This window comes from Mercenaria mercenaria, chromosome 2 (assembly GCF_021730395.1).
Source record: "Mercenaria mercenaria strain notata chromosome 2, MADL_Memer_1, whole genome shotgun sequence".
In the NCBI taxonomy this organism is placed as follows: domain Eukaryota; kingdom Metazoa; phylum Mollusca; class Bivalvia; order Venerida; family Veneridae; genus Mercenaria; species Mercenaria mercenaria.
In genome coordinates, this window is record NC_069362.1 from 43,784,111 (window position 1) to 43,811,927 (window position 27,817).

General features: G+C 34.8%; 3 protein-coding genes across 7 annotated transcripts in view; 1 reads left to right on the forward strand and 2 right to left on the reverse strand.

Annotated features, from left to right (window-relative positions):
- The window catches only part of LOC123563822 (von Willebrand factor A domain-containing protein 5A-like), a 34,307-nt gene extending 32,205 nt beyond the window's left edge, over positions 1 to 2,102 (reverse strand). For all 4 annotated transcript variants that reach the window (XM_053536428.1, XM_053536430.1, XM_053536429.1 and 1 more), the window contains exon 1: positions 1,970 to 2,102. In XM_053536428.1, the coding sequence (XP_053392403.1) occupies positions 1,970 to 2,051 (82 nt within the window). In that variant the 5' untranslated portion in view covers positions 2,052 to 2,102. The remainder of the gene's footprint in view (positions 1 to 1,969) is intronic.
- Positions 2,100 to 22,595, forward strand: LOC123563823 (uncharacterized). 2 transcript variants are annotated; one of them, XM_045356861.2, is made up of 13 exons: positions 2,100 to 2,255; positions 9,309 to 9,434; positions 10,584 to 10,787; positions 12,045 to 12,226; positions 12,775 to 12,934; positions 13,329 to 13,452; positions 14,039 to 14,162; positions 15,416 to 15,590; positions 16,013 to 16,188; positions 17,105 to 17,239; positions 18,010 to 18,192; positions 18,734 to 18,847; positions 20,226 to 22,595. In XM_045356861.2, exons 2-13 carry the CDS (start codon positions 9,338 to 9,340, stop codon positions 20,388 to 20,390), a joined length of 1,839 nt encoding a protein of 612 aa, XP_045212796.2. In that variant the 5' UTR covers positions 2,100 to 2,255; positions 9,309 to 9,337; the 3' UTR covers positions 20,391 to 22,595. The 2 variants fall into 2 exon arrangements, with proteins under 2 accessions (XP_045212796.2, XP_053392410.1); XM_053536435.1 differs by having other exon boundaries at positions 2,142 to 2,260.
- On the reverse strand, positions 22,585 to 27,815 carry LOC123563824 (ectoderm-neural cortex protein 1-like). Its single transcript, XM_045356862.2, has 2 exons — positions 27,674 to 27,815; positions 22,585 to 26,958 (listed from the first exon to the last, which is right to left on the reverse strand). The coding sequence occupies exon 2, from the start codon at positions 26,949 to 26,951 to the stop codon at positions 24,837 to 24,839; it is 2,115 nt and encodes a 704-aa protein (XP_045212797.2). The 5' UTR covers positions 26,952 to 26,958; positions 27,674 to 27,815; the 3' UTR covers positions 22,585 to 24,836.
- Positions 27,816 to 27,817: the final 2 nt, after the last annotated feature.

A 27,817-nucleotide genomic window follows, 5' to 3' on the forward strand; every position in this document is an offset into this window, starting at 1 on the left:
AAAAGAATGGCCGATACAGCCATTAAAACAGGACGAGCCATGATTCAAGACGCAAAAGATTTCTTTACGTGGGCAAGTGAGGCATCTACGTTTGAAAATGTATCATTTATATTTGTTGGAGATCAAGCCATAACAGAGAAGGTCCGTGACATGTCACACATATTTGAAGATCTTCGACCGGTCAAAGGAACAATGAAACTCCATGCAGTTGTTGGAAATGGACAATCTAGCGTCTTAGTGAAAGAAACAAGCTGTTACTGTCAGCTTTGCTTGTCAGGTGAACGCTGCAACACATGGAGACAAGAACGAACACGTAAACGGAATACAGAAGTTGGAAACCAAACTGAACCCGAAAAACATTTGGACACACATATTGCAACACATACACATATTACCATTGATGATTACGTTGCAGCAGTGTATGAGACCGGGTGGTATGTTGGGAGGGTGGTGGATATCGATGACGAAGATGACGAGGTTGAAATATCCTTTATGGTGAAGAAAAAGGAATTATATCAGTGGCCGAGGCAAGCTGACAAGATATGGATTGCAATGAGGGATATTTTGTGTGCTATTCAAACACCTATAGGAACTGGAAAAACAAAGCGAATGTACAAACTAGTAGATACTGATGAGGAGAAATGTGAGCAGTTATATGCAAATAGAAGTTAGATCTTATAAAGGTCAGGTTAATTGATTATATGACCAACAAAACAACATATCTATTAATTTCTAGAATTAAGTAATGTCCGATACCCCAAAATTTTTATAAATGTTTAGCTTGTATTCATATTGATAGCTTTATGATTGAAATTGTTATTATTGTTGATTTGTTTGTTCGATGTTGTTGGCAAACCTGTTTCTTTTTAAAGTTTATAATGGAGTAGAAAACATAAAATATGTGTTAATTAGTGTAATAGTGTGTATATTTGCATTATCCAAGAGAATTCATGCGTAAAATGTTTACCAATAATGTTGCAAAACATATGTTAAACAATTGATGATATCATAATAACCAAATTTATGTGTTTGAATGGATATATAGTAATTATTAAATGGAATAACCGGTATAGTGTCTGTTACATAATCCATGTAATGTCCGATACAATTAGATCTAATATCAAAACGTATCAGTACAGTATAGGATACGAACTTTCAAGTATTCAAATGTTATTATATTCAATTATAAACCATATCCTATCTGTTTAAGAGGTTATTTTAAAAATTATGTCACATTCATCTAAATCATATACATTGAAACAAGGTAACTTTCAAATGTACACAATATTTTTATCAAGCACATTATATACACCTTCTTTGGATATTTCTAAATGAATATTATATAAATGTTTATTGTAAGATATCTTGTTCCACAACAGGCGTTGCTATACCTTTCGTTATTACAGTCGTTTATAGCCTACAATTATATGCTTCAATTACAGTATAAGGTATTCTTGTCAATACGTGTACATGTAGCGTACATTACTGGACGCAAAATAGGCAATCTCATGCTGTATTTTCAATGTGTCATAATTTTTTTGTTTTCTAAATGTTGTTCGAAAGTTTTTCACAATGTTTTATTCAATGTTCGATCAGTTAGTTCCATATAAAATAAATATATATGGAACAATTCCATTTTGTTGTTTTTAGGTATGGCCGTTTTCCCAATTCTCGTGAGAATGAGTGAAAGCAACATTTGCAGTCCTAGTGCCAGTGATATGGACCTGCAAAACATGTGATGGAAATAGATTTCTCAGTCTGACTGATAATAAAAAATAAAAAAATGATACAGAAACGTTGTATCATTGCCTTGTTATTCTGAGATTGTACAAGTAAAATCAAACCAATTAACTGCAGGTCTAACTTGATTATCAGATGATTACAGGTACGTAACGTCTAAGAACGAAACGCATAAACATAAATTATGCCTTATATTGCTATGACATAAAATGTCTTGGACAAGAAATACCTATTCTTCTGTTGTCTGATAATAATCCCAAACATCTGAAGGCATTTTTATCATCATTAGCCTTCAAAGTATTTTCTGGCATGGAAATTCTTCCACTGACATTGCACAAATTTTCAGATAATTTCGTACCCGGATGTTTACGTTTGGTCGGTGTTATAGTAAAATTTTCCTACACTTGTGCAACAATTACAAAATTAATTTCATTGATACAGTAGAAAGAATATGCTTCAGAGCATAATTTTTTATTAAATTGATAGTGACTTTATACGTCGGAACTGATTAATTTGTAAGGTGTGTGTTTGAGAGCGAAATTTTTAGTGATTTTAAATTTTTATTTTATCAATATCAGTTTATACATGTATTTCTCTGTTGTGTTCAAGTGTGAAAAATGTATCTGTCTGTCTGTTTTTTACAGGATTATTCTGACAGACGTATATTGTGACAGTTTGACATTCTTGTTGATTAAAGGGAAAGAAATTGTCCCTAAATCTTTCCCAGTTTCCTACAAAGATTTGTAAATTTAAAGGAAGTGGCTATTCGTACGGCCCCGTCCGAATAGCCTCTCAGGCTATTCGTATGGCTCTCCCATACAAAATAGTGAAATAGCCCACAGGTAGCTATTCGTACAAGCAGTTTTGTATTACATTGTACTGAAGTCATTCAACCAATATATTTTTCAACCGATTTCTTTACTTTTCAGCCGCAATTATTTCAGAAGTATTTAACAGGTCGGAGACTTCCCCTTGATTGAGAGACATTCTCTTGATCGAAACAACGTCTCTTTTCGAAAGGCAAAATGTCTTTCGATCGGAAGACTCAAATTAGCTTAAGCAATGAAAATCAATGAAAGAAAAATTAAAACTCTCATTTTAGAATGCGCAAATTTATTTCAAATATAATTTCCAAAATCCAAATTACTTGGGAATTTTGTTTAAGCATTATAAAGCTTTAAGGTGGCAGGGGAGTACAGATTTGCGAATTCCACATTGACGTGTGGGTACCAGTGTTGAAATATCCATAGAAATCTCGTTTTTGCTTATTTTTCTTTGAAACTACTATGGACTTTTGCAGACACTATAGACTACATAAAGACGACCCTCCGGTCCTATGCACCTGTCGCTTTCCATGCCAGATGTAGTGAAAATTGGCCAAATCACCCAAAATTTATAGACCAAAATTAGCCTAACCGGGCCTCACTTTGAACTCTGTCATTCATCCATTTTGTATTTTTAAATCCAATTTCGTAGCATATATGTATAGTGCTAACATAGATGCATACCCAGGTGGTGTGGAATGTGTCTCCCAACCACCACTTTATTTCCCTAATTTTCACTTGAAAAAAAGTGGATGGATAACAGCCGAGCGTCTGGTCGACTTTTTGTTCTGATGTTTATGTTTTAGCCTCAACCGGAAGTACGGAGCTAGGAATTTTAAAACACCCACCGTGTAGAATCATTAACCGTTCCTCATTCCCCAGATATATTAAAGAATTAATAATGATAAATAACCAGTAAGATAGATATGCCTTTATATCTACCCTGTCCTGTTTATACAGAAACTCGACCGGGGCCAAACTACGAAACCGCTCTCCTGCCACCTTAAGTTTTTAAGATGTTTAAATGAAATAAAATGTAACCTGTCCTGAATCCTAAGACACTTATAGTGATATCAACTGAACAAAAAGTGTTGCCGTACCTTGCAAGATAGCCGGTGAATAAGCCAACAAAAGTACCCACCCCTCCACGCAAAAGTCAGCCAAAATTTGCATTCTGAATCAAAGTAACCCCGAAAAACTACTTACTGCCTTTAAAGTTAATTTCACATGATATTTACATTTTAAAGCCTTTCAAATGTTTAAAAACCATGTACTTTTAACATAATTGTTGGTATACAAATGCAGATTACCGTAACTTATCCTATCGGGAAACCTTTAAAGGCCACCCATCCATCCTTTGGGGCCACCCCAGCCACTATATAGCTTAATGGCATTGCTAGATATAGACACATGTTTGCTTTTAAACAAAATAGCATGAAAAGTCATTATCTAGGCACTAATTTTTCTTTTGGCCGTTTTATGATACGAATCCTACTGGCTGGGGGTCCTTAGCTTCATTATTATATGGCCACCTACTGCCATTTTGGGACTCGCTAGCCGAATTTAGTACTCAGAAATGAATAAAAACCACTATAGGTTACAGTTTCACTCCGTAATGGGTTTAAATACATGCAAAAAGTCAATATTGAGTGGTTTGGAAATTTGTCTATTTTCCTTAAGTTTTTAAGATGTTTAAATGAAATAAAATGTAACCTGTCCTGAATCCTAAGACACTTATAGTGATATCAACTGAACAAAAAGTGTTGCCGTACCTTGCAAGATAGCCGGTGAATAAGCCAACAAAAGTACCCACCCCTCCACGCAAAAGTCAGCCAAAATTTGCATTCTGAATCAAAGTAACCCCGAAAAACTACTTACTGCCTTTAAAGTTAATTTCACATGATATTTACATTTTAAAGCCTTTCAAATGTTAAAACCATGTACTTTTAACATAATGTTGGTATACAAATGCAGATTACCGTACTTATCCTATCGGGACACCCTTTAAAGGTCACCCATCCATCCTTTGGGGCCACCCCAGCCACTATATAGCTTAATGGCATTGCTAGATATAGACACATGTGTTGCTTTTAAACAAAATGGCATGAAAAGTCATTATCTAGGCACTAATTTCTTCTTTTGGCCGTTTTATGATACGAATCCTACTGGCTGGGGGTCCTTAGCTTCATTATTATATGGCCACCTACTGCCATTTTGGGACTCGCTAGGCCGAATTTAGTACTCAGAAATGAATAAAAACCACTATAGGTTACAGTTCACTCCGTAATGGGTTTAAATACATGCAAAAAGTCAATATTTGAGTGGTTTGGAAATTTGTCTATTTTCCTTAAGTTTTTAAGATGTTTAAATGAAATAAAATGTAACCTGTCCTGAATCCTAAGACACTTATAGTGATATCAACTGAACAAAAAGTGTTGCCGTACCTTGCAAGATAGCCGGTGAATAAGCCAACAAAAGTGCCCACCCCTCCACGCAAAAGTCAGCCAAAATTTGCATTCTGAATCAAAGTAACCCCGAAAAACTACTTACTGCCTTTAAAGTTAATTTCACATGATATTTACATTTTAAAGCCTTTCAAATGTTAAAACCATGTACTTTTAACATAATGTTGGTATACAAATGCAGATTACCGTACTTATATGGCCACCTACTGCCATTTTGGGACTCGCTAGGCCGAATTTAGTACTCAGAAATGAATAAAAACCACTATAGGTTACAGTTCACTCCGTAATGGGTTTAAATACATGCAAAAAGTCAATATTTGAGTGGTTTGGAAATTTGTCTATTTTCCTTAAGGTGGCAGGGGAGTACAGTGCACCTGTCGCTTTCCATGCCAGATGTAGTGAAAATTGGCCAAATCACCCAAAATTTATAGACCAAAATTAGCCTAACCGGGCCTCACTTTGAACTCTGTCATTCATCCATTTTGTATTTTTAAATCCAATTTCGTAGCATATATGTATAGTGCGAACATAGATGCATACCCAGGTGGTGTGGAATGTGTCTCCCAACCACCACTTTATTTCCCTAATTTTCACTTGAAAAAAAGTGGATGGATAACAGCCGAGCGTCTGGTCGACTTTTTGTTCTGATGTTTATGTTTTAGCCTCAACCGGAAGTACGGAGCTAGGAATTTTAAAACACCCACCGTGTAGAATCATTAACCGTTCCTCATTCCCCAGATATATTAAAGAATTAATAATGATAAATAACCAGTAAGATAGATATGCCTTTATATCTACCCTGTCCTGTTTATACAGAAAATCGACCGGGGCCAAACTACGAAACCGCTCCCCTGCCACCTAAGGAGGTAGGTGACCTTCATATTTGTATGTGCGCATGCCCAACCGGAAGCTAACGTGACGATTTACGACGACATTTACGACAAACCAAATGTGTTTGATATCCATTCTTCAGGAAAAAAAATCATGAACCTGTCTCCGATCTGATGCTTAATAGTTTAATAATGCAGAAATAATCAATAAATTGCTACAGAAATGCTTCAAAACATTGTTGCTTTAAAATGACGTCATGACATCACGTGTCAGTTACCGCGCAAAATAAATAGCTTTTATTTTGAAAGTACGTAATTCTGTGCATTTTTTTTATTTGAACTATTTTTAAACAGCCATTATTTACTGAAATACTTTTTTATGTGTCTTTCGCTCTGAATAATAATCAATATTTTGCTTCTTCTATATAGTTATATTAAAATGTTATGCGGAATGTAAGAAAATGAATGGTGGTAACCAATGTTATTGGGAATATAGCTGGGTGAAAGGTTACTTAATACGGCCATTTTCAAATAGATATTGGGCAGTTTGATTTGTAATACCTATTTTTCAGTTTCCGTTGATAATTTGTTACTTATTTATTAAAACTAAGTTCTAAAACTGTTCAAATTTCACTAGAAAATTGTGGTTTCATGAATTAAATTGGTGTTTCCATGGAAACGAAGCCCGTGACCTATATATCTAAATATAAAATTCAAAAGCGTCGACACTGGTCTATTTAAGGAACACAGCTTCGGCATTTTATTTTCATTTCAACAATGTCCATAATAATAATAGCAACATGCAGAACGGTTTTTCCATAAAAAATGTCAGACGAGGGGTACTGCTGTTAGTATTTTAAGCTGTGAAATTTGTTTAAATAAATGCAAATAACACGAAAATATTACTTACGTTAGAATTAACATGTTTTAAAGCTACATTAGCAAGAAAGATTAATCTTATTTAATATTTTTTATAAGAAATTATGATAAAAAGCAAGATATAAGCTATTTTAAACACCTCTGTTGCTATGGTTACTTTAAACTTTAAGAAAAATAGGGTACCATGTAAAGTGCTTGGTATGTTGTTAATAAGATTTCCCAAATATTCCATGTTGGTCATTTACAGAATGGCACTGAAGCCATCGAAAAACCCGTTTTCATACATAGTTGTTTAAAAATGAGAGAAAATGCGTTACCACGGAAACACGAATCCCGCGACATACCAGTATATATTTTAAGCTTATATTAGAAAGCTAGCGCGCATGCTAGTAAAATTATTAATTATGCAGACTTCTACGGATAACAATGAAACCAAAATGCACTGAAAACTGTAAAATATACGTATTTTCCTTCTTCTTTCTATATAAAATACCTTTAGAGGGTCATGTTCTTCAAACCTGTATAAAAATTGTACTTGAAAGGGCCAGAGATAAAAGAAATTAAGTTTGTAGCACTCAAAACATTAAATTACACGAAATACAAAAAATTGCTGCGGTTAAACTAATTTGAATTTACCCTTGTAACAAGGTAACCTACCTCCTTAAGGTATTAGGGCACTAATAGTAATGTTTACAAAATGGCCTTTGCTTGGTATATTCTGAAAGGAAACCGTGTTTTGCACTATTTCGCAATTTTTAAACAACTTTTACCGTGCCGTTTTTTATAAATTTTGTATAACTTATGGTATCTCCTCAAGCTCAAGTAGAGACAAATTTCAAAGAGATAGCCACTATCCAAAACGTTTGCAGAGAACTCATTTTACCATTAATTTTAATAAAAGAAACATCAAACTGTTGGTAAACAATTATAAAACACAAAATAAAAATGTCAATGTCATTTTTTCTATGGTGCCTCAAGTAAACGAATTTAATGAGACAGAATTCATACTTCAACATTGAAAAAATAAGGTCGAATGCTGTGTTCTGTTTTGAATTTTGCTTACTCCATTTAAAAATAACCTTAGGGCAGACGTAAAACCTACCTAAATTTCTTCCACAATATATAATCTAAGAGTGAAAGCAAAATAGAGAACTTTCACTGCGTGTAACTCAATATTTTTAAATATGTATAACTCTACCCCTTCTGTTTAAGTAGTAAATTCACTTTGAACACCAAGAAATCGATTATAAGATTCATCTTTTTCCATTTTTGTACAAGAAATCAATAATAAGTCTTGAAAGAAGTAAAAACTTACTAGAAAAAAAGGAAAATAAGGAGAAAAAAAATTTGGTCCCAATAGGGCTTGAACCTACGCACCCCTAAGAATTGCAGTAAAACTAGGTTTAAAGTAGGAATTGAATACTCTTCAAAAAGGAGGTTCCCTATTAGTGATCTAATACCTTAAGCAAACTTCTATGACAAGTTTTGTTTAAATGAATAAATAATGCGACTGTAATGAAATGATTGTTTTTATAATGATTTCATGTTTTTTCAACACTTAAGCTAAATACAGTCTTTCGATTTTGTCTTTCAAACAAGAGACAGTGCTTAGATCGTGTCTCTCAATCCAGGGGAAATATCCCACCTGTTCAAAACTGTTTAATCTCAGGGAAAAATACGATCATAAATTCGATAAACAAAAATTGCAGTTTGTACTCTGAAATTGGAAGCTTTTATCAAATTCTCGCTTTTTTCGGGACCGATGAATTAAAATTGTTCTTGTGAAAAAAAGTTGCCATTATGTTACGTGTTTTTGTAAATATTTTATTTATAAATAGCTCTCACTCGGGTTGGAGGCTTGTTGAATATGAAATTTTAATAGTGTTTTATCGTTTTAGATTGTAAATGACAGAAAATAGGAAACAGAATTATTTATAATTATTTAATCCGGAGAAAAACACAATAGCAAATTTGATGAATTATTCATTTATTGATAGTAATTAGCACTTTGTATGCTGTAATCAGAACTAGATTTTTATTTTTTCGGTTTTGTATTTTTCTCAAGACTGAAGAATTTAGTTATTTTAATATGAATTGTGCTCATAAATTGTTGAATTCATTTTACTACTTGAGTACAAAGCTATCTATAAATAAGTTTTAATATTTCAGGGATTAAAGAGTTATAAATACTTCTGAAATACTTGCAACTGAAAAGTAAAGAAATCTGTTGAATGACTTCAGTACAATGTAATACAAAACTGCCATACGTATAGCCACCTGCGGGCTATTTCACTATTTGTACAGGAGAGCCATACGAATAGCCTGAGAGGCTATTCGGATGGGACCATACGAATAGCCACTTCCATATTTCAATGTAACAGATACTAAATGGCTGTATTTTCTGTACAAACGGGTAAAATTCCAGAAATATGTTAGTTTGTATCAACCATTCAGGTGTAGACAGCTCATTTTTAGGGAACTTATACTACATAGAATTAGTCTTATGGAAATGAAAAATGAAATTCTAAAACACTTAAATAATCTTTCATTAACAGTTTTTTATCTTTCAGAGTTCTAATTAACTGTTGGCAATAAACAAATGGATGTGAGTGTTGGAGCAAGTTGTGAAGCCCTGCAGGCAGTGGAAAGATTATATATTCATGTGAAACAAAACAAAGAGCAAATAGATGACACAGGTACATGTATATGAAACATTTACGTAGTACAATTGTACTACATGAATATTTAAAAAGTATTTGTGTGTAAGGAATAAACAAGTAGAGGAGAATGTTAGAGCAAGTAATGAGACAATTTGGGCAGCTTATATACTCTGGGGTATGAAGCCAGGGAGAAAATAGCTAAACAAAGGACATACATATATTTTAATACCTTTCTTTGTCCAGTTAGACTCCCTGCTCCCAAACTGCAAGCTGCAGCCAAATGGCTAAGTTAAGATCTTTTATATATGAGCCGCGCCATGAGAAAACCAACATAGTGGCTTTGCGACCAGCATGGATCCAGACCAGCCTGCGCATCCGCGCAGTCTGGTCAGGATCCATGCTGTTCGCTTACAGTTTCTCCGATTCCAATAGGCTTTAAAAGCAAACAGCATGGATCCTGACCAGACTGCGCGGATGCGCAGGCTGGTCTGGATCCATGCTGGTCACAAAGCCACTATGTTGGTTTTCTCATGGCGCGGCTCAAATTTTTGTATTGATTAGATTCTACAATGGCATTCAATTAGTGTCAGTGAATAGCTGAAACAACTAATTAGTCAGGATTTGAATTTCAAATTTTACAGGAAAGTAGATATCACTTTTTCATTAAAATCCAATTTTGTGGATTAACAAAGCAACAAAATCCTAGCAGATTAATCTGCAGAAATATCAGTGACTTCACAATTATTGTTAGAATGTAGAGAACCACTTAGTTCAAATAATGATCACACATAATTCTTTAACTCTTTTCTGTTTTTATTACATAAACATGTATCTTTTCTTTATCCTAAACAGGAAAGACATTAACAGTCAAACTTTGTCCGCTCAAACTCGGCGGGACTGTCAAAATTTGTTCCAGTTATCAGTAGTAGGAATCATCAAACAATTCACATTATATAGGGACTTTGCTGGGACCTGACGATGAGTTCAAGCAAAAGGCAGTGTTCGAAATATCCTAATTCAAGCAATTCAAGTTGAATTGTAGTTAAATCAGACCAGTCTTGTTGAATTGTGAACAGATTGTCAGGAGCGTTTATGTATTTGTGAAACCGAAATCTAACAAACCACTGAAACCAGTAATCTGATTTTTTTCCTAAACCTAAAATAAAATGACTACATATTTTGCAGTATTTCAGAAATGTGTGGACACACTAGAGAATCTGAGGTCTATCAAATCCAGCCTTGAAGGGTCAGAGGTCAAGGTCACAGCACCAGAGGTCAGCCAGTCATGGCTTCAAGAACTGAAACAGTTGACCTTGATGCATGTTCCATCATCTTTAACTGATACTGTCAGAGAAAATTTTACGCAGCTAATCAAAAAGTCTTTTCAGGGTAAGAATCTAAGTACACATTAAGTGATTTGCTGATTAATCTTTACCCTGCTAAATTTCTAAAATGAACTGATCCGTCATTCAATTTGGGCAATACCAGTTCTTATTCAAAGGGGTGTTCACTGAAAATTTACTGGCTGAATAGCGAACAGTGCAGACCATGATCAGCCTGCACGTCCATGCAAGCTGATCTTGGTCTGCACTGGTCGCAAAGAGAAAACAACTTGCCGCCCTGGCAGCAGCAGGCTGAAGGTTGATCACTGATTTGATAAGTCATCGTTCAATAGTTTTTTACATGACAAATTCTGATGTCTTATCAAATCATTAGATTTCTTTATCTTTTTTTCAGGGATTTTCTGAAATCACAAAGTGGCCAAAATAGACAGACCGGAATTTAACCTTTAGCCTGCTGGCAGCAAGTAATTCTGCCTTTGCGATCAGTGCAGACAAAGAACAGCCTGCTCATCTGTGCAGGCTGATCATAATCTGCACTGTTCGCTACTCATTCATTAAATTTTCAGTGAACACCCCTTCGAATCTAAATGTTAATGCCCAAATTAAATGATTGACCAGTCCATTATAGAAATTTAGCAGGGTAAAGGTTAAATATCGAAGCCAACAGTCCATGTTCATATTGTATCCCATCTTTGCAATTTATGATCTGATTATGACAATATGGCACAAGGTTCTGAAATAGTTTCCTACCTGGTGACTATAATTTCATCAAAAATGATCTTGAACAAAATATTTTTGGTTGGAAATGACCATTTAGCTTAAAGATAATGAAAAAAATATTTAAGTGGAAGAAGCCCTGATATTTTGTCTGCATTCACTAACTTTTTAATAAGAAACAGTTTACAATACGGATTTTATAGTGGATTTATTTTGTATATGCAATGTACATTTATGCTACCTTAATATTTGAAGGTCTTTGTAAACAGAATACTTCATTGTTTAAATTGAAAAGCTGGTCATTTGAATTATAAATCCAGTGATTTTCAGTCCATATTCAAGAGCAAGGAAATGAAACACAACATGCATACTGTTATCAGATTAAAAATTTTAATGGAAAATCCAGTGACCAGCTTATAAATTTAGTGAGGCCTTGAACATAAGTGAAAAAGAACGGAAATGAAAAGAACTGAAATAGCAAATGAACAATTTAAATTATAATTTACATTGTAGTAACAGTTTTGTTGATATTCAAATGAAATAAAATTTTGACCTTTTTATAAATATATGAAAAAAATTATTTCAGATGAAGAAGTAGAAATTGTGTTCGCAGCTTTGATAACTTGTCCTTGGTACGGATGCACCCAGAAGGAGCGAGGAGAGCATGCAAAATATAACAATCTATTTATAGTGTACCAATCAACACTTGAAAGGTTCATGGCACCGCACAGTGCTCATCTTGTAGAGCAGACCAATGTTGTAGATATGGTAACATAATTTCTTAAACTCACTTGTTTTATAGTTTGAAAGGAGCTAAGCCAGAGAATATTTTATATGCCAGTGAATCAGAGATTTATAAATCAAACTTCGAAGATTGTGTAAGTAGCAGTGACTCAGTTGTTAAGATTACTAATTTCTGATCATTTGCCCCCAGCTCTGTAAGGTCCTCATGTAAAAACTCATCAGGCTGACTTGTTGAAGCTGGGTGGCTCTATCCAGGCCCGCATGTCTGAAATAATGCCTTTAACCTTTGTCCTGCTAAATTTCTAAAATGAACTGGTTCATCATTCAATTTGGGCAGTACCATTTATTATTCAAAGGGGTGTTCACTGAAAATTTACTGACTGAATAGCGAACAGTGCAGACCATGATCAGCTTGAAGTCTGATCTTGGTCTGCACTGGTCGCAAAGGCAGAGTCACTTGCCGCCAGCAGGCTAATGGTTAAAGAAGCTAGATTGTACTAAATGACCCAAACTATGTTCATGTTAACTTCAAAAATAAAACAAAAACAATCTTTGGGGATTATTTATTTCAGAATTGGATGTATGCCTGTGAACTTTACCATTTTGTACAGTTTATTGCTAAGGGTAGAACTCGTAATGTTGAAGCACTCTATTGTCCGCAATCAGCTATTTTGTTTGAGACAGAACAATGGAAACAGCTGCGGTCTAGACTACATCATAGTAAAGTTACAGGTAAGATAATTTGTAGATACAGGATCCGATCCATAACTGACAGAACAATTAGAGGAGTGTCTTGGATTTTTTGTCATCAGTGTTTAAGATGGAAGGTTGCAAGTTTTTGTGGGACTTTAAATCCTGTTGAAACAAGAGCATTTATTTGTTCTTTTATATGGCTGTCATAAAATATCTGCCCAATATGTAATGTTGTCGTTCTTAAATATTTATAAGGTAAGGGACACTTGCCCGTGCCACAAACAGACTTGTCAGCTTAATATTTTGGCAAGTATCTGGTTTCTGTCATTTATTATATTTCAAGAAAATAGTGTTCTCTTACAGTAGCAAAAACTTAGATCGTTTTACAAGATTTAAAGGCATGATTTCTTACCGTGTATTGTTCATTTTTCAGGATTGAGGGGTTTTCTCGAGGCATGTCGGGGTCAGTCAGTTGGTGGTATTGGCAAAAAGGGGAAAGATGGAAAATTCCGAATGAAGGATTCTACCACCTTTAGAGAGCTGTGTGACTCATTCAGGTTTGTACTATAATCCAGCTCAATCAAAATCTCTGATCCATACATTTCGGATGGTGTTTACATATAAACTGATTTGTCTAAAAATAATAATTCACAGCCTCTTATGAGACTTATGTAATCTTCGTAGAGGTTTCTTTTGTTATAGTCTTCAATCAGTCAGTTGAACGCAAAGTCAAAAATGTGTACCAAAGACAAAGCAGTATTCAAAAACTTGTTTTCTGGTAGAAATTGTAAATCCTAGTTTTCGCAAGGATTCATTTTTGCCAAATTAATCAGAAACAATCAGTTAGCAAATGTTAATATGATGCAACTATTTCTGATTTTAACAGAAAAGTAAATGACCAATTAGGCAGGTCACAAGAAGATGAGCATAATGCTTGAGATACCCTGGATTTTGAGCAATCTGAACATAGAAAAGGAAAATGGTTGGAGACCAAAAATTGCTCCAGTGAGCCCATGTGCTGGAGCAGGCAGTGTTTCTCTGTAATTTTGGACAATTATCAGTGATACTCTACCATATTGTTATATGAAAAAATATTTCAGCAAACTATTTGATAATGTAGGAAATTGATTTTTACTATTTTAGGTTGATGCATCATGCACACAATAGTGTGAACAATCTACCTCCATGTACTGAAGAGTTTGAAGATCTCAATTCAACACCAGAAATAGCCCATAAGTCATTAGATATTCTGAAGTCAATGTATCAGGCAAGTTTTAAACAAATTCAATGTAAGATGTAACTTTTTTTAGCTATAGAGCTCAAAGTCAGATAAAGAGCTCTAATAGTACCACATTTTAAAAAGAGTTACTTCCCCTGATGTAATGGAGCTATTGAAATCACTTATTTTCAGAGTTAGATTTAACATTCCGCCTAAAACATGTAAATTGAATCACATACAGATATCAGTATTGACAATTAGCATCCTGGGTTAGTTTAATAAGTAAATCAGTTGTATTTGAAACAGTCACAGGTAAAGAATGTTAAATTCATCAAACCATTGTTTACAAAACTTAGGCAGATTCATAATGACCTTTCCAACAATAGTCATTTACCCTTTAATAAGGTATTTCTATTAACAAATGAGCCGCGCCATGAGAAAACCAACATTGTGGCTTTGCGACCAGCATGGATCCAGACCAGCCTGCGCATCTGCGCAGTCTGGTCAGAATCCATGCTGTTCGCTAACAGTTTCTTTAATTGCAATAGACTTTGAAAGCGAACAGCATGGATCCTGACCAGACTGGTATGGATCCATGCTGGTCACAAACCCACTATGTTGGTTTTCTCATGGTGTGGCTCAGATGTTAATGGTGTCAAAGTAAGATGCCTGATATTTATATGTATCAGTCTAGTCTTATAATCATGTGCAGTATATACCATACTACCTGCTCATCCTGTTTTGCAATATTATCACTCTGCAATCAGTATGTGTACATCCTTTGCCAAAAAGGTCATTTTATTCTATACATGCCCATTGTGATCAGTTGTTTTTTTAACCGAATTGCCAAACAAAAGTAAACTAGTCAAAAGTTCATTTCAGTGATTAATAATTGCTGTTGGATAAAATGAAATATTCCTATTCACATCTTTTATTGGTGTTAAAACAATTTCCTGTGTCATAAAATCTTGCTTAAACTTAAACATGATTGACCACCTTTATTACTGTAAAAGCAGAAATTTTTGCGAGTGTTTAATTTTCGCTTTATTCGCGAGGCCCTAAATCTCATTCAAATTAATCCTGGCATAAATATTCACCATAAGTATAGTTTAAATTCAAGTATGACACCATTTTTACAATATCCCGAATATTAAACCTCACGTACGTACTCAAATTTGCAAATTCGTGAAATTTTGACCCAGCGAAAATATTTGCTTTAACAGTATTAAATCAAATTGATGACAGACAGTGCTCTGGAGTGTTCTATCAAAATACTGTAATTTACTTTGAAATCTTTTCAGAACCCTGATGTTTCAAAGAAAGATGCTTTTGTAAAACTCTGTGAATGGAAAGAGGAAGTAGACAAGCATTTGACACCAAAATATAACTTTACAAAACCAGAGGAAGTTCATGGCATTGTGGGAAAGTGGCATATGGAAATGAGGCTGAAGGGCAGGACAATCACTCCAAATACATGTAGGTTCTGGTCTATCTTCAACATTTTCTTGATCCTTGATTTGTTTATATAGAAGTAAGCAACCAGTCTTGTACTGAAAATGAAAGGAAATAGTTAATTGCTTTGAAAAAAAAACATTGACAAAGAACTAGTACTGCATATAAGTTTATCATTTTACATTGATTGTAGAGAAAAAGTTTTTGCTATTTACATGAACTGTGCTCTATGACTGCTTCCTTGCCTTCTGATCAATACATGTGCCATGCTCAGGGATTATGGAGACCACAGTCAAATTCCACACTCACTGGGATTCAGACCCGCTACTACTTGATTGAACAGTCTCAGGCTCCTCTCCTGTACCACTGTGCCTCCTGTGTACTTGATGAAATACAGAAGAACTCATAGTTTCAATTCATTTTCCAATAAGTTTGATTTTTACCAGGTGTAAAAGATGGAATATCGGAGATGCTGGGTTTGTTGGAGGAGATTGGAGGACAGGTGGCAGGCCTGAAACCAGAGCAGATACTGATGATAGCCCGCGCTGGAAGCTACATGTATGGTCTCTCAACACCAACCAGTGATATAGACTATGTTATCATATATGCTGAAAATACGGAGGTATTTTACCGTTATTATAAACTCATGATGAGTCATCTCTATCATAACTACAGCGCAACTTCTGAAAAGCAAGCATTGCTTGGAATATTAAAATGAGTTAATTGTACAGAGGTTATCATGGGAAAGAAGACATCTGTCTTTGGAGAATGGAGTTTGTTCTTGAACTATGTCCTTACCGGCATTATACTGTTATTTCTGCACATCAATAAATACATAGTTCATAAATACAGTCAAACCTGTATTAAGCAGCCAGCTATGCTGCTTAAGACAGGTGGCCACTTAAGACAGATTGAAATTAGAACAGAAAGTCATTTTGGAAAATAAGCCTATTGCCTGCTTACACTGCTGAAAAATGGTTCCGTATACGGGAGTGTACGCATTCCGTATACTCCTAATATACGGGCATATACAGAAACATTTTTCCCGTATATGGAACATTCCATATACTGGAATCCCATATTCTTTAATTGGACATTCATGTTTTTCTCACATGGATCCGTTCATTCATACTTAGCATCAATACATTTCAACAGTTTATGTCAGTATTCAAAGTAAGGGATTGTCAAGGTCCAAAAGTATGTTTAAGGCGTAGGTTTTGATCATACTTTCAGGAAAGATACCTTTTATATGATATTCGTATATTAGACATATTCGGGACCGTATACTCCCGTATATGCACATATTTTTCGCAGTGTTAAAGGAAGCGACTGCTTAATGCAGGTGACAGCTAATGCAGGTTTGTAGTCAGTATGATAATCTGTAGCATGGTAAGCTTGTAATGCAAAAGTTAGAAGGTCCACTAACTTAATATAGACAGTAAAAGACCATGTAGTTCTTACTTAGAGATTTATGTTATATTTTATGTAAGTTAAAGTTACCAGTATACATATATTTGCATTTATTGATTTTTTTACAGACATATTTGACAGCTTGCAAGCAGTTACCAGAGATTATTGAGAACAGGGGACCAAATAAGCAAGTGGAGTATGGGGCATATGAAGCCAGATGTTTTGCTGAAATGTTGCTGAAGGGCAGTGTTGTCATCTTAGAGGTAATACATATTAGGAATCAGTTTCAAGGTTTAATTTTGATTTGTGGATGACAAATGTTTATAGATTTCATGGTTGTTATAAACACAATTCTAATATGCTTGCCTCTGTTAAAACACACTTACACTAGAATGATGTCACGTTAACATGCGATGACGTCAACGTTTTTGTTGTGACCAAGAACTCGGGCAGTAATACGTCGTACAAATAATTTCACCCGTCGTATAACAACCCATCATGCATAAATAGTGTTAAGGCACTCTTTTGCTATAAATTATTTCTTAAATAAAAGTCATTAAAAACCACTCATTTTGGTTTTTTAACTGTTTTAATCGATTAATTTTAACATCCACACAAAATACTGTAAAATCATTAATATTTGTGGGAAACTAATTTACATGGTTGAGTCAATCCACAAAATTAAGTCCCAAAAAACGGGTAAAATTCCGACTTATTTATGTTCAAAAGTTGAAAGGCACAAAATGTCCACCTTGGCTTAAATCATAAAATTGCATGCCTACAAGATTAAAGGATTTGTCTGTCTAATAAGTAAGTTTTTTGTGAAGCTGTCAGCTTGCTTGCGAAATATTTTTGGTTTTACTCAGGTGTCTGCCATATTGCCTGAATGGCCATTTTGGTTCTTCATCCATCATATAAACTGGAGACTTAAAATCACCATATTCTATGAATTGTGGTGGAGGCTTAAAACTTTTAAAAAGTGTAATCAAATTACATAAATACCAATAATAATACTTTTGTTTATGCATTATAGTTAGTTTACAAAGACGACCACAATTACATGAGCCCAGCATGGAAAGCATTGTGTCAGCAGAAAGAGAAGTTTATATCTGAGAGAGCCATTCAACAGTACATGGGCCTCATCAAAAACAACATAAGGATGATCAAAAATGAAAAACATAAAAATGCACCACAGGAAAGAAAACTTTTCTACCAGGTACAGATTTAAGCTCCAAACTACTTTTCAGTATGATAGTAAAATTACAGATTTATTCAAGTGTATTTGCAGATGATTCATTAGCTCTCTGTAGGTAGAGGGGATTGATTACCTGGCAAAATGAATATTCTCCTTGATGATTAGTCTTAAGGTAGAGGACCAACAATGGCAGTCAGTAATTTTACTTTGTTGCTTTTTTTTATTATTTGAAGCATAGCCGTTCAAAGTTGTCCAAAATCAAGTACTGTAAAATCATTGATATTTATAGGGCACTATTTTTTTTTGTTGATTTAGTTGCTGCATCAGTCAACAAAACTATAAGTGAAAATCTATGGTTACCTATGATAGCCTTTTGTGGCAAAGCCACGAAATTTCATACCCACAAAATTAAATGATTCCACAGTAAATTAGCTTTTTAGAACTGTTGTTTGCCCATAATTGATATATCTTACTTTAGTTTTAATTAATCAACAGTCTGAATTTTAGTGATAAATCTATTTTGAAAATTTGAGTGATTACTCAGCCTACATCTTTATTTCAGATATACCACAAACTAGACAGTATAGAGTATATGATGAAGAACGTTCCACCTCCGGTCAAATGTACTGGCTCAACTAGAGATTTTATAATGAGGGTCAGAACTGCCTCGTTAGAGGTCAGTGAAAAACCTGTAACAAGGGCTTTGCTGTAAAATTACTATTTAGGGACATTTGTTTACAAGTATATCACCACTTGAGTGTTTATTATACCTCAAGGTACAAAGTATTAAAGGCTACATAATGCAGACAGGTATGTTAATCTGTTGGTCTGTCTGCCTGTAATAATTTTCAAAAGGCATATCTCAGAAAGCATGTAATGGATTGTTCAGATAACTACACAAACATTTTACAAAGAGATACTGTCAAAACCTAGATCATTAGGTCTAAGGTAAAGGTCACACTTTAGGGTCAAGATTCAAATATTTTTCCACTCATAGCTCCTAAATCACTGGAAAGATTTTCATAAAACTTGCATCAATTATATACATATTATAGAGCACACATGCAGGTCACTGAGTTCAAGGTCAAGGTCATACTAGATCAAGTAGTTTTATTTTGTGTTCTTGCAATATCTTCTAAACTGCTGAAAGTATTTTTATAATACGAGCATCAGTTGTTTAACTCTTCAAGATGATACTAAGGGTAAAATCTTCAAGATGATATTCAGTGAACTTAACTTCCCTTTATCAAAGTGACATCATGGGGTATTAATCAGTTTCAGTGATAACTTTAGTTTTAACTGACACCAATTTGATTTTGCAGTGCAAACTCTTTAGAGTAAGACTGAGGTTTGTTTGTTGTGCACAGGTAGTTACTAAGGAGAAGTTAATTTTCAAGGAAAATCTTTAGTGTGTCCATAACATTCAAATTAATTTACAGGTTTATTCCTTCCTTTCATGTACTGTGCAATATGTATGTATGTACATAAATTACACAAGGGCCACCATCCAGCTGGCTTGTAGAATGTCAGTGGTTCCACCCAGGTGTGGGCCAGTGCCTGAAATAATACTGGGAAAAACACCTTCTCCATGAAAATCTGGAAAATCACCATATGTCCTATAATTGTTCGGTCATGATGATAAAATAACCAAAACAAACAAACGTAATTTACACACACAAAGTCTAACCACAAATTCAAACCTGCAAGGTGTGACTGATAGGAGATTGCCTCTGTACAACAAATATAATTTGAGCCGTGCCATGAGAAAACCAACATAGTGGGTTTGCGACCAGCATGGATCCAGACCAGCCTGCGCATCCGCGCAGTCTGTTCAGGATCCATGCTGTTCGCTTTCAAAGCCTATAGCAATTAGTGAAACCGTTTGCGAACAGCATGGATCCTGACCTATGTTGGTTTTCTCATGGCGCGGCTCATTTGGGCTTACAAGTGATGTTGCTCTAGAGTGGTTGCATTGTTTTTCTGCAGAATATCTCATTGCAAAACTGATTAACATGATATCGCAGATATTTTGATGCAGAGTATTTTTGTTACAGGGTGATCTTGACAGAGATGTGCTGTACAAGGACTGTATAAGCAAGGTGGATGATATCAGGGACCGTTTAGCAAATAGACCTACACGACTGAGGGAGAATTGTGATTTTGAATTTATAATGGACTGGATTATGACTGTTAGAGGCATAAGCTATAGAGTGACATAAAATTCCTTATACAGTTGAAACTGTGATAAAAAGCCATCTATGAACGCAGACAGATTGGTTCATTTCATTGTCGATATTATCATTTATATCGTAACTAGTGAATATTTTGGCTTCTTAGGGCATGGTGTTTGTATACGTATTGATGGTATTTTAGGTTAAAACATAAAAGTATAATATTTTTTTTTCATGAAAGTGTATACATTTTCAATGTAAAAACTGGTTGGACAGCACTTATAATCAGAACTTTAAGGAATGATGACTGTTAAGATAGGAAAAACTATTTCATTTAATAGCTTCATATTGTAAAAGTCTTTTGTTTCACAACAAGATTAACAGAGAACGGGTTTTACTGTATTAATCATGTCGAAAATATTTCAAGGTACAGTCTGTCTTAACAGTAGATACTGCAAAATCATAAATTTTTGCTGGGGACTAATTTGCATGAATTTCGTGGTTGAGTGTGAAATTGAGTCAATGCATGAAATTTAATCCCAGTGAGGCAGAAAAAATCACATTAATTTTATGTTAGAGGGGCCTCCGTGCCAGAGTGGTTAAGGTCGCTGACTTCAAATCACTTGCCCCTCATCAATATTGATTGGAGCCCCACTAAGAAAGCTATCTAGCTGGCTTACGGAAGGTCGGTGGTTCTACCCAGGTGCCCGCCCACGGATGGGCACCTTTGGTCTTCCTCCAACGTCAAAGCTGGAATATGACCTATATTTGTGTCGCCGCGATGTTAAACCCAACAAAAACAAATCAAAGGCCTGAATGGCCTGAGTCGGCTGATGATTGATGTACTGACAGTATAGTCTACCAGTTTCAGTTTGTTTTTAGTTTTTTTCTCAAAATTTCATAACACAGCTCGATATTTACCCAAAATATTATATCCGGATACGATTACACTTTTCTCCAGTTTGAACAATATATTTTACAAATTGTGATGATACGAAGACATTTAGCAGCAATTGGCAGTATCTGACATTGAAGTTTACGGTTAAATTACCTCTTATTTAAATCTTTTCATAAAAAAGTTATTTCGTTTCGCAGCCAAACATAGACGATCTACTTTCGATTTCAAAAACTACAAGAAAATACAATTTAATGTTTCGCCGATTTGTTTATTTCTCGAAAAATAAGAATTAAAATCATTTTTAATATCTGTAGTAACTAAACAAACCAGTAAGAGCTTCTTCTTCCGATAATTTATCCGTTTACTGACTGCAAAATTCATGTGTGTGTGTAGAAACCCATGCAAAGTTTATAAAAAATCATATGATGCGTGTATACGTTCAATGTGTGAGAATTAAGGCTGATCGGGATCGGCTATGTTACCTAACGCATCTAGACGATTCAGATTTTGTTTTTTTAAAAGCATTGTGTGCATTTCCGTAATTTTATATACGTTTTTATATGCTTAGAAATTATTAGACATGCGTATTTGCATTATTTCTATACGTAATTTACGCTAATACGCATCTTATCTGGAGCCCTGTGGAACTATTTTTTGTCTTTCGCTGGATGTTACGCAAGCTTTGTAAGCCTGCGCAATTCATAAAATGCACATTTATGCTTAATGAGTTACATTCGAGTATTGCACAATTACAAGTCATAAATATGACAGATTACATCGTATATTGGTCATAACAAAGGGAATTCACACAACTTAACTTCATTCATGCAGTGAACTGTTTGAAGTTTGAGAAATCTAATGGAACTACATCCCTTCACTGTGTTATTTGGTCCGTTTAGACTTAGAGAATCGTTGGATAGCAAGGACTCGTCAAAACGATTTCATCGTTTAGCCGACTCAAAAATCATTTTATATTTGTAATTTTATATCCCAACAGAACAGCCATTTTGACCCAAACCAGCAATTCTAGGCCCAAGATGATAAAATTGAGGAAAGAAGATACAATATCTGGTGCAATATATTAAATAAATCTTGCTTACATTACTGTGAAATGTTGACCAAATGATATTGTACAATATTATGCATGTGATAATAATCTACTATATATTGTTAATGTTTTTCTCAAAGATTTTTTAACTATTGCAGCTATTGTTGTGACAATATACGTTTGAATCTATGTAATTAATGTTTTTGCAATTTTTGTATTTATTGTACTTTATATCAGTGTAATACCTCCAAAATAGCTGTACAATTTTGATTTTAAACAAAATTAATATTAAAGTGATTTACATGTGTGCACTGTAAGTTGGTTCTTTTTTCATTTCAAGGGAACACCATTGCAGAGTAGTTAGTGGCTGACTTTGAATCTCATGCCCCCACACCATGGTGAATTTGAGCATGCTCAGGTCATCATGTTAGGATGTCAGCCAACTGGCTTGACAAAGGGGTCAGTGGTTCTACCCAGATGCCTGCCCCTGACTGAAAAAAAATGTACGGAGGGGCCTCATTCTCCGCCATTAAAGCTATAGCTAACATAAGTATGACTAAATTGTATCTGCATGATGTAATATGCAGTGCAAGTCAAAAAATGAAGCTGTTGTCATTTCAATGTAATCGTCCTCCTCTTGCCTGCAAAAGAAATAATCATACAAAATACATAGACTCAGTGATTATGAACAGTTTCTCATTGAAAGTTGTCTTGGTTCAGGGAAACTTAACTTTTACACAAGTGTTTAGCTACATTTAATTAGATGTCATTGTGACTGTTGAGTGCATGTCCAGATCATTGGCAAGGCTTAATTCAAAGACAGGTCTGAAAACCCAGATTTACAACTATGGACCTTGTTGATGGAACCTCAAGAAATATGTTTATGTTAATTAATGAAAAATTGCTACAAAGGGTTATAAAGCCTAGTGGTTTTTATACGCCTGTCTGAAAGACGGGACATATTATGGGAACGCCCTTTCCGGGCAGACAGCATCCACAAACTTTGTCCAGAGCATTTCTTCTTCATGCATGGAGGGATTTTGATGTAACTTGGCACAAATGTTTACCATTATGAGACGGAGTGTATTGCACAAGGAACAGGTCTCTAGGTCTAAGGTCAAGGTCACACTTGGAGGCCAAAGGTCAGATACAAGAATGACTGTCTGGAGCATTTCTTCTTCAGGCATAGAGGCCTGAGGGATTTTGATGTAACTTAACACAAATGTTCACCACCATGAGATGGAGTGTCATGCTCAAGAACCAGTTCCTAGGTCTAAGGTCAAAAGTCACACTTAGAGGTCAAAGGTCAAATTGAAGAATGACTGTCTGAAGCATTTATCTTCATGCACAGAGGGATTTTGATGTAACTTGGCACAATTGTTCACCATCATGAGACAGAGTGTCATACGCAAGGTCCAGGTCTAAGGTCAAGGTCACACTAATAGGTCAAAGGTCAGATACAAGAATGACAACTTTGTCCGGAGCAATGGAGGGATTTTGATGTAACTTGGCACAATTGTTCACAATCATGAGACAGAGTGTCATGCACAAAAATTGGGTCCCTAGGTCTAAGGTCAAGGTCACACTTGTTATCAAATATGTAACAAACAGCCGGTTTATTAAATATTTTATAAACACACTGATTTATGAAATGGCTTAAAAGCACATTTGTTTATCAAATGTCATAATAAACACACTGGTTTATTAAATATTCTGTTATGAAATATAAACACACTGGTTTGTCAAATATAAACAAACTTGTTTAACAATTTTATAAACACACTAATTTATTAAGTATCTTATAATTCATCAGTTTTTCAAATATGGCTGGCATGCCTACAGAAAAATATACAGATAAATGGAACAGTTCTTGTAACTACGTGTCTAGTCAATTAATCAATGAAGCTGAATTTGGCACGCTGTCTCTATACAATATGTAAACACCAGTACTATTGATGTCTTGAATATTTGATGAGGTACTGTAGATCACCTTGGGATATACATTTGTATTTTGTTTAATACCATTACAGGGGGAGTTAAGATTTTTATGAAATGCATTGATACGTATGTCTACCATTTTACTCAGATTAAAGAAAAGCACAGTCATTTTATTAAGCAATAACTTTCCACATAAAAGATGTTATCTGACATTTAATACAATATCAGAAAATATTTGGCAAATCATTCAGTCAATGAATTGAATACCTGGTAATGATAAGTACAATAAATTAAAATAGATTAAATTTGTTGTAAATGGCTTTCTACTGATGAAAAAAGAAGAAACATAATATTGCACACATTTTCATGAAAGCACTGACAGCTTTTTAACTGAATCTTTATTAGTTTAATAATGAAATTAATTTGGATCCGGAATTTTTATTTGTATTTAGCTTCTAAATTTTCTCTGAATGACAAGGGCACAAGGTTATAGACCCAGTTTGATTGGTTGATTCTGTTAACAATTTTCAAATTAACCAATGGGAGGGCAGGATTTAGAGACTGGTCTTCAACCTCTGTTTTATAACCTTGGACCTTGGTATTTTTAAGTTCAGTTTCTCACATTTGTCCATCTTGGACTGTAATTTTTTCTCATGGACTCCTCAACTGTCATATACTCATTAGTTAGAAACTTTCTACTGACATGCATTGAGCTTGCAAATAATTGATTTGTCTCCTTTTTGAATGGCAGTTTGAACTGTGATACTTTCACTTGCTTTTTTGTGTTAAGATCAAATTTGTGAATGGCGTCAGTTTCTCCAATCATGGAATAACCACCCATGATGTATATGGCATTTTGATGATACAAAGTAGCAAAACCCATAAGCTGAGACCCTTTGGTTTCATTGATAGTGCTTGGGGCTGAGTCCTCGTTGTAGTGAATCATTTTGCCATTTGGACATGTTATGTACACGTCTCTGTTCGAACTGCATGCCATCGCTAAACTAAGGGTGAATGGAAGATTATGATACAACTTTGTGCATGTCTGGGTGATAGTATCAAAACACTGAATGTCCTTGACATAAACTCCTGCTAAACTGCCAATTGAACCACCAAAAGTATAAACTCTGGACTTGATTGTTGTAAAGGCGGAGTCATAGGTCGGAATTTCCATGTTTCCAACTTTCGTCCAACATGTTTGTTTAATATCATACTTTTCAATACTTTGCAATACAGTGAAAGCTTCTGAAGACACACCTGAACCTCCAAGGACATAAACAGCGCCATCTACAAACCCAGTTGCATGTGAATGTCTTCCTGTTGTCATGTCTGCAAGCTGGGTCCATTTATTTTCAGAAAGGGAGAATTTGTAAAAACTGTAAGGAATTGAGGTCCCCCCTGACATGTAAATAGAATCTTCTGTTGAACAAGTAGAGAACCCTGTTCCACCTGCACATTTAGTGTTTGGTTCCATTGTATACCATTTCTTCTGCAATAGGCTATAGCACCCCACCTCTACGCCAGACAACATTGAACTTCTCTTTAACACAACAAAAACTTTTTCTTTTCTTGGATTACAAGTTGAATCCCCTTTCAAAGTGTTTGTATTTTTCTCTTTTAAAGCATTCTGAATCAATTTCTGACTTTCGACTTGAGATTTCACAAGTTTATTACTCTTTAAAATTTCCTCTAAGTATGTCCTATCTACCAAGGACAGTCTTACCTCGAGCAACAATTTACCAAGATTTTCTGGTTGATCATTGTTTGAAACCCAGCCAAGTGCAAATTGCAATACTTCTTTTTCATCATTTATGTTCAGATTATCTTCTCTCAGTAGGTTCTGAACATCTGTGACATTCATGTTTCTTTGTAGCTTTAAATGGTTTATGTTGTTGTAGTTTTCAACGAGAAATTTCCATGCTCCATTAGCAAGTAATGAGCAGTTGTATGCTGTCCCAAGTTTCCAGATATCAACACAGTTACTTGTGTCAATTTGCATTAAAAGGAATTCTTCGCACAAGTTTTGTAAGGTTTCTACTTGCAAATAAACTGCTGCCAAAAGCAGATCTTGTGCATTAGATATGTTCAGTGGATTCTTCCCAGTGTATATATAATTGAGCACAGTAGAAAATGTTTCAGGTTCAATCCCTTGCACAGTAATCACTTTGTCAGTTTCTTCTTTCATTCCAGAAGTGAACATTACTTGGAAATAAGAAGACATTGCAGCCAGCATGATTTTGTGACAGACATACAGTTTAGTTCCTATTCTAATAGTTACATCTGAACATAGTCTAGTGTCTTTCAATAATTTTGGAATTTCCATCTCGAAAACTAGATTCCGCAAATATTTTAGCTCAAGATTTACAACATTTTGTACAGACTCTCCTTTAGAAACTTTCTTTTTACGAATTCTTTGATCAACACATAAGTCAAGATGCAGTGATTTTATGATTTCTGTGACCCTGACTCCAATTTCAACATCCCCATCATACAGAAATTCCACCAGATTCTCAATATCTGATTCCCCATACCCATCTGCTGAAACCTCCCACTGTCCACTGCTGTTTTTATTAGACTCCCGAATGTGGGATGAAAATATGGCAAGTACAAGTTTATGAAGAGCGACAGGTTTTTGCTGGGTTAACACTTGTGCATCCAGAAGATACTGATCATGTCTTCGATCAGCAAGCTTCTTTGCTAAGTATCTGAAGTGTGAATTTGCCATCTTTATGCTGAAAATAAAATTGACAGATGAATTTAAAGTGGTCATTTGCTATAATATGAGCCATGCCATGGGAAAACCAACATAGTGGGTATGCGACCAGCATGGATCCAGACCAGCCTGCGCATCCGCGCAGTCTGGTCAGGCTCCATGCTGTTCGCTTTTAAAGCCTATTGGAATTGGAGAAACTGTTAGCGAACAGCATGGATCCTGACCAGACTGCGCGGATGCGCAGGCTGGTCTGGATCCATGCTGGTCGCAAAGCCACTATGTTGGTTTTCTCATGGCACGGCTCATATACATCAAAAAGTATTATAAATACTTATTAAGAGGTTTGGTATGTAGTCGCAAACTAAATTAAATTTCCTGTTGGAAATAAGCCATAAGGCTTTTACAGGTTATCCTGTGTTTCATAATAGTACACTATAGTCACCAAAAAATGGTTGTGATATCTAAACTGTGTTATGATATGTGCTATAGAAATGTGTGATATTTGTTGTGACAGTATGACCTATATATTTGCAAGAATAAATCTTATCTATCTATCTATCTAACCTGTGCAGCATTGTCTAAGATGAACCCATATAACCAGGAATGTCTAATACGTATCATTTGTTCCAGATATAACTGATGCAATCTATATGACTAAGTCTAAGTATTTCACCAATATTTAATTAATAATTAAATGTCAATGATAAATAACTTCAAAAAATATATTTGTTTACCAAAGTAAATATGGAGTTTATCTGTTTTTAACGTTTCCCTTAACACTAAATTCTGTTTTCTTTCTCTTTTTTTTTTTGTATTAAAACAAGCATGTAATACCAGAATTATCAAAACCGGAAATTTGACAGCTATTTGTTGACATA

Coding starts and splice junctions, on each gene's coding strand:
- LOC123563823 (XM_045356861.2), top strand. CDS start 9,338: ATGGATGTGAGTGTTGGAGCAAGTTGTGAAGCCCTGCAGGCAGTGGAA. Junction 14,163..15,415: donor TTCTGAAGTCAATGTATCAG/GCAAGTTTTAAA, acceptor AAATCTTTTCAG/AACCCTGATGTTTCAAAGAA. Junction 18,848..20,225: donor TCAGAACTGCCTCGTTAGAG/GTCAGTGAAAAA, acceptor TTTTTGTTACAG/GGTGATCTTGACAGAGATGT.
- LOC123563824 (XM_045356862.2), bottom strand. CDS start 26,951: ATGGCAAATTCACACTTCAGATACTTAGCAAAGAAGCTTGCTGATCGA.